This window comes from Mirounga leonina, unplaced genomic scaffold, assembly GCF_011800145.1.
Source record: "Mirounga leonina isolate KUSES-001 unplaced genomic scaffold, KU_Mleo_1.0 Mir_347, whole genome shotgun sequence".
NCBI classification, from domain to species: Eukaryota; Metazoa; Chordata; class Mammalia; order Carnivora; family Phocidae; genus Mirounga; species Mirounga leonina.
In genome coordinates this window covers 133843-141394 of record NW_023270696.1, presented here as the reverse complement: position 1 = coordinate 141394, position 7552 = coordinate 133843, and the positions used below count along the sequence as shown (strand labels likewise).

Below are 7552 nucleotides of genomic sequence, written 5' to 3'. Positions count from 1 at the left end.
CTCTGGGCCCCCTTCCCGCCGGGATGGACCGCTCCGGGCCCCCTTCCCTCCTCTACGGCCCCCTCCGGGCCCCCTTCCCTCCCCCGGGGCCCCCTCTGGCTCTTCTTCCCTCCTTGACAGCCCGCTCTTGGGGGTCTCTCAGAACACACATCCCGGCTTATTTGGGTGGGGTGGGGTTCCCACAGCAGGGCTATTCTGGTCTGTCCGTTTGCCTGTGTCCCAGATAACAGGACTCCACCTTGGTCTCGTCCATGTAGCCTTGTGATGGGGAGGAGTGCTGCCTCATGCTGCGGATGGGGAGACACGAGGGCCTCACCATAGGTCCAGCTTCCTAAGGGTCCTTCCTGCGGGAGGGGTGTGGGAGACATAGCATGGCTTCTCAACCAGGGGACCCTTGGTCATGTCTAGATACACTGTTGATGATCAAAATTGGGGGCCTGTGATACTGGCATCTAGTGGGTTGTTCAGGGATGCTGCTGAGCATCCCATAATGCACAGGACGCTTTCCAAGAACAAAGAATTGTCCAGACCCGAATGTCAGTAATGCTGAGGTCAAGGTAACTTGGCTGCACAGGGGCCACCTTACGGTGAGGAAAGGGGCTGAAAGTTGGCCTTCCCCGGATGCACTCAGCTTCTGCAGCGCCTGTTGGGGGACAGAAGGGTGCGGATTTTCTCATGTTTGCCTTGAGAATAAGCAGGGTGGTTAGGTTTCCATCATGTTGGGCCACCCTTTTCTGCGGCTTCAGTTGGGGCTATTGCGTGCACATGTGCGTGCACTTGAGTGTGTGTGTGTGTGTGTTGGCGTTTCAGCTTCTACACCCAAGCTGGACACATGGGAGGAGAGAAAAGCCTGGGGAACTCCCTATTGGGTTGTTCTTCAAATCCTGTGGCCCTTGTCTAGTATCTACCCTTCACAATCTTCTGGAGGAACAAAATGGAACGTATTCATCATCCTTGTCTCAACCTGAAGGAACGTCTCCCAGCTGAGTTAATTTCTTCCAAACTGCTATTTCCACTTGATTGATTGGGTGTTTAATTTCCGTGTTAGAGGCTTTCCTTCGATGTCTGCTATTCCTTTGTCTTGCCTTTGAAATTAAGACTGCTGGAATGAAAAGTGATTGGAAGCTCTGGGGTGTGGGCAGTGCTGGGTGGATCATGAGGAGCTACTGATGTCCCTACCTTCAGGACATCCCTCTAAGCATCCACATGACCCCAAACCCCTTCCTGAATAGCAGGGATCTTGCTGCAGGTTCTGGAAGCTCAGGTGGAAGGTTGTTGTGTCTGAACATTGTGCATTAAGTATATATACCGTCTCCTAACCTAATTTTGGCATCCAGGGCCCTCAATTATGGATTGCCTGTGTTACTCTCAAAGAAAACAGAACTCCAGATTTCTGCAAGAGTCAGTGAGGTCCATTAGCCCAGAGATACAGAGTTGGGGGAAGACTTAGGGATATGACCGCTTCTCAGTTTCTGCCCAACATTCCTGGGTTTACCATTCCCTCCCACAGTCATATCTAGACACACCGGTTCTTGTAGAGGATTCAGGATGTTTTCCACTTTCTCAATGGCCTGCTCAATTCTCTTAGGTCAGTTACTACTTACATATCTGCCATCCACCTGATCAAAACCTTTCTTATTAGGGTATCACTTATATACAGTAAAATTTATCCAATCATGCAAGTTTTGACAAGTGCTTGCAGTCATGTGACCACCACAGTCAAGCTATAGAAGAGTTCCACTGCCTTCCCAGTTCCTTTGAGCCCCTTTAGAGTCCTTCTGCCCATAATCCCTTGAAATAACGAATCTAGATTTCTTTTTTTTTTTTTTTTAAAGATTTTATTTATTTATTTGAGAGAGAGAAAGAGAGAGAGAGCACAAGAGGGGGGAGCGGGAGAGGGAGAAGCAGACTCCCCGCTGAGCAGGGAGCCCGATGCGGGACTCGATCCCGGGACTCCAGGATCATGACCTGAGCCGAAGGCAGTCGCTTAACCAACTAAGCCACCCAGGCGCCCCAGTGGCATGATATATTTAAAAAGCTGAAAGGGAAAAAACCTACAGTGACGAATATTTTACCTGGCAAGGTTATCACTCAGAATTGGTAGAGAGATAAAGATTTTCCCAGACAAACAAAAGTTAAACGGGTTCATCCCTACTACACCAGCCTTCCAAGAAAAGTTAAAGGGACTTAAAAAAAATTTCTTTTATTTGAATTCCAGTTAGTTAACATACAATGTAATATTAGTTTCAGGTGAACAATATAGTGATTCAACACTTCCATACAACACCTTGTGCTTATCACAACAAGTACACTCCTTAATACCCACCACCTCCTTATACCATCCACCCACCCACCTCCCCTCTGGGAACCATCAGTTCGTTCTCTATAGCTAAGAGTCGGTTTTTTGGTTTGCCTCTTTCTTCTTTTTTTTTTTTTTTAAGATTTTATTTATTTGAGAGAGAGAGAATGAGAGAGAGCACATGAGAGGGGGGAGGGTAAGAGGGAGAAGCAGACTCCCCGCCGAGCAGGGAGCCCGATGCGGGACTCGATCCCGGGACTCCAGGCTCATGACCTGAGCCGAAGGCATTCACTTACCCAACTGAGCCACCCAGGCACCCACGAATCTAGATTTCTATCCACATCGTTTGTCTTTCCCAGAATGTCATATATACAGTCCTGTACTTAGCACAATGCATTTGAGTTCCACCCATGTGATGGCCAGTAAAACCAACTGGGCCTCAAAATTTCTGTTCTGAGGGTTTTAAACTATGAATATAAGCTCTGTAATACTTATGGGACTGTTTAGGCTATTGGTTTCTTTTTGAGGGAGTTTAGGTATTTTGTACCTTTCAAAGAAATTGTCCATTTCACTTGAGTTGTTGAATTTATGGCCGTAAAGTTGTTAGAAAATATTCCCTGAATCATTTCAATGCCTGTAGTAACAACCCCTTCTGTTACTGATATTGGTAGCTTCTAACTAGCTACTGTTTTATTTGTGAAGTCCATTGTCTCTTTGTATGCTACTTTACTGAATTTTCTTCCATTTGTGATAGTTTCACAGTGATTCTTTTTTAGTTACTGAGTTATAACAGCTCTCTATTTCTGATACAGGTATCATCAGATCTATGATTTGCAAATACTTTCTCACAGTGGTTAGACTGTCTTTTCACCTTTTTGAGTGTGTTCTATGACACAAAATTTTTAACTTTAAAGAAGTCCAATTTATCTATTTTCTTTTGAGATTTGTACTTTTAGTGTCATATCTAAGAAATCATTGCTTAATCCAAGGTCATGAAGCGTTACTCCTACGTTTTCTTCTAAGCGTTTTACAATTTTTGCTCTTATATATAGGCCTATAATCGTTTTGAATTAAATTTCAGGATGGTGTGAGGTGGGGGTCCGGATTCATTCTTTTGCATGTGGATGTACACTTGTCTCAGCACCATTTGTTGAAAAGACTAATTTTTTTTCCTATTGATTGTCTTGGAACCCTGTCAAAAGGTGATTGGCCATAAATGTAAGGTTTATTTCTGGGCCCTTGATTCTGTTCTATTGATGTGTATTTCTATAAGAATAGAAATCCAAGTTCCACACTGTTTCAATTACAGTAGTTTTGTAGTAAGTTTGTCATCACAAAATTAAACCCTCCAACTTTGTTTTTCTTTTCCAAGGTTGTTTTGTCTATTCTGAGCCCTTTTTCATATGAATCTTAAGGTCAGCTTGTAAATTTCTAAGGAAACCCAGCTGGAATTTTGATAAGGACTGCAATGAATCTGTAGATCAACTTGGAGAGTACTACCGTCTGTTATGGTTTGAATTGTGTCCCCCCAACAGATATGTTGAAGTCCTATTCCCAGTACCTCGGAATGTGACTTTATTTGGAAATAGGGTCATTGCAGATGTAATTAAAGTTAAAATGAGGTCAAACTCAGTGTCTTATGAGCAGAAGAGAGAAAAGATGGCCACGCGAAGATGCACAGAGACACAATCTGTGGAGGCAGAGATTGGAGGGAGTGATGCATCTCCAAGCGAAGGGATACCAAAGATTTCCAGCAGCCACGAGAAACTAGGATATGGAGATACACTCCCTCAGAACCCTCAGACACAATGAGCCCTGCTGACACCTTGATTTTGGACTTCTGGGCTCCAGAACTGTGAGAGAACAAATTTCTATTGTTTTAAGTCAGATGTGTGCTACTTTGTTATGTCAACCCCAGGAAACTAACACGGATTTGGGACCAGGACTGGGGTCTGGCAAATTTGAAAGCCTGGAGACTCGAACAAGTGTCAAACTTAAGGTCTTAGTCTGCAATCTGCAGGGCAGGTGGGCAGGTTGGAAATTCAACAGGATTTCAACATTGCATCTTGGGTCTGCCATCAGCAGGGCAAGTGGGCCGGCTGGAAACGCAGGCAGGATTTGTATGTGGCAGTCTTTTTTTTTTTTTTTTTTAGGATTTTATTTATTTATTTGAGAGGGAGAGAACAAGCAGTGGGAAGGGTCAGAGGGAGAGAGAGAGAGAAGCAGACTTCCCGCTGAGCAGGAAGCCAGATGTGGGGCTCGAACCCAGTACCCGGAGATCATGACCTGAGCCGAAGGCAGACGCTTAACCATCTGAGCCACCCAGGCAGGCGCCCCATGTATGTGGCAGTTTTAAAGCAGAACTTGTCCAGGATACCTCAAAGTTTTGTTGTGAAGGCCATCAAGTGGCCAGATGATGCCCACTCACGTATATTTATTAAGTAATCTCCTTTAGTTAAAATACACTGTAAATATTGACACATTTACAAAATACCTTTACAGCAACGTCTAGAGAGCATCTGAGCAAACAATTGGACACCATAGCCTAGCCCAGCTGACACATAAAATTCACCGTGGCAATCCATTCCTTGTCAATTCAGCACCCATACACATCTCTTTAATCCATAGTTAATTTTCAAATAAAGACAATAATGAAGTCGTATTTCCATTAAGGTGATAGAACCATCCTGAGTATAACTGAAAATGAACTAACCTTTTCCCAGGACGGGATGAAAAGTCCATGGGTGATGCTCACTCTTCTCCTTGACGCCCTAAAAACACACACACACACACACACACACACACACACACTCTCTCTCACTCTTCTCCTTGACACCCTATAAACACACACACACACACACTCACTCTTCTCCTTGACGCCCTATAAACACACACACACACACACACACATCCTTAACAAACTGAGGAAAAATTACTCATAACAGTTACAGTTTCTGCAAATGGCCATGTGGTCCTTGCTGGTATCTGGAGTGCTCTGTCCCCTCCTCAGTCCATATTCCCTTTGCCCTCAGCAAGCACCTGTGGCTCTTGACCTGGTGTGGTGACCCAAGTCTTCCTTCCTGCAGGACCTTCCATTGGTCCTGCCTGAGTTGTGTTGTTTGTTTTCTGTTAATGTAATCACAGGGCATGGTAGTGCTGGAGACACCCTGAGAAGCCTCCTGTGTCCCAGACATACTCTTCCTCACCTCCATGGTGGACAGGTGGATGGTGTGCCTTTGGTCTAGCTGCTCTTGGTTTTCTTCATGCCCCTTTTTATTTCGTTAGGGTTCCTAGTGATGGCTCCACTTTCTTTCCTGAGTTTTTGTCTTGGTCAGGTTAGCTAAATCACACTGATTCTTTAGGGTTGACCTATATATTTAAATTATCAAGAAGGGACAGCTTTAAACCATCCTTTGTCAGTTCCTCAAGTTATATTCTTCTGTCCAGTAATTTCAATACTGGGTTGCACAGTGGCTTAGTTGTTTCATGGGGAATGCATCTGGGAAGAAATGTGATTTGTGGCAGGAGCATGTAAATATCTATTCATCATGAGTATTATGCATCCATAAACTCTTATTTTTAAGGATTTCTATGAGAAATGCCAGGGTGATGCACTGCATGTGTAACACAGGTCTGTGTTACCCTTACTCCACCCTGATGTGATTTTGGTTGGTGTTTCTTCTTTCACGGCTTCCCTGGTTCCCCTGTCAGGCCAGGAGGGACGTCCATGCTACCATTCTGCAATGCTGGTGGCCTCATCTAGAAGGCTTGGGGAAATGTGCATAGTTCCCCATTCTTGTTTTCAGCTGCATGTCTCCATTCTCATGTGGTGCCCGGGGCTGCTGGTACAGACTCTGTTCACTTGTGTGAAGGAACCAGAGTCCTGGGGGCACAAGGCCACATGCAAAACCCTCATGTGGGGCCTCTCATCTCCTAAGCTTCCAAGGAATCTGTCAGTATCTCAGTGATAATTACCATTCAGTGAACACTGTTCTCTTGCATCTGATCTCTGGAAATCTTCATCCCGTTCATTGTCCTTTAGGACCACTGCCCTTCAAGGCCCTTCACATCAGTGCCCTTCCTTCAGGGGGTCTAACACCCTGAACTCCTCCTCAGCTCGCCCCAGACCCCAGGCTGGAGCCCTGCCCCTTGGACCTTCCATGCAGTTGGCAGAAGGTAAGAGCACTTAGAGAAGAAAGCTACCCAATTTGAAAAGGCAAGAGCATGGGGGCGGGGGGGGGTGGTGGATGGGGAAGTGGCCTTGGAAGAAGGTCTTGAGGAAGGGGATGAGCCTTTCAGTTCGTGGTGGAGGGAAGAGCATGGTGACCAGGTGTGGGATGTGCCCACAGGGCTGGCGCCTGCACCCTGTTGGGTTGGGTGCAAGAGGTGGGCGGGCAACAGCTCTCCAGAGGCACCCTGACCCATTCCGTGTGGCTAGCAACATCGATGAAGCATACAGACATAGCATGTTTTCATTTATCCTGGAGCAGTTTAGGACAGATCATCATTCCAATTTGTAGTTGTAAGTATAGCACCCTGGGAAGAAAGAAGTAGTTTGGTCTGAGCTCGAAAGAGCTGGGCTTGCCTGTCTCTGGTAGTCACAGCTTGGTCCCCAGGTGTGCAGGTGGCTGTGCTAGACACAGCCAAGATCTGGGTCCGGCTGACTCCTGCAGGTGTGGCAAGCCGCGGTGCTTGCCACTCCCAGACCCTCTGCCCTGGAGACAGGTCCTAGCCCTCCTTCTGCTCGTAGAATGCTCACGGCCCGGAGGTAATGCTTCTCTGCTGCAGGGGTCACCAACGCTGCCCTGCAGAGCCAGAAGCCCCAAAGGACAAAGGAGAGCTGATAAGAGAGGACCCACGCAACCCCAACTACCCATGCTCCATCAGGCCAGGGTGCCCATGGCCACATTCCCTCTTCCTTTACACCATCCTGATCTAACAAACTTGTGGTCCTGGGCTGCTTTCAGCACTCCTGGGCACCCCTGGCTGGGGCGGGGCTGCCTTTTCTGCCTGCCCTTCCTTGTTCCAGGTGAGTCTCTGCAGGTGTGTCCTCATCTTCCAGGCCAGAGTGTGGAGTGTTGCATACTTAGACTTCAATGCAGCCTCCTGTTGGAGAAAGCTGTCCCCTAAAAGCTAAAGCATTTCAGAACCATTAGCTTTCCCCTCTCATTTCTGTCACAACACTCACACTCATGGCGGCAACTGCCTCACCAGACACCTTTGTTCTGTCCTCTTCGCACATGGCATGTCATC

General features: G+C 46.6%; 1 protein-coding gene across 1 annotated transcript in view; it reads right to left on the bottom strand.

The window, feature by feature from the left end:
* Positions 1 to 5511, bottom strand: part of PRSS38 (serine protease 38) — an 18581-nt gene extending 13070 nt beyond the window's left edge. Inside the window, exon 1 of the mRNA XM_035029899.1 lies at positions 5506 to 5511. Coding sequence (XP_034885790.1) covers positions 5506 to 5511 — 6 coding nt within the window. The remainder of the gene's footprint in view (positions 1 to 5505) is intronic.
* Positions 5512 to 7552: the final 2041 nt, after the last annotated feature.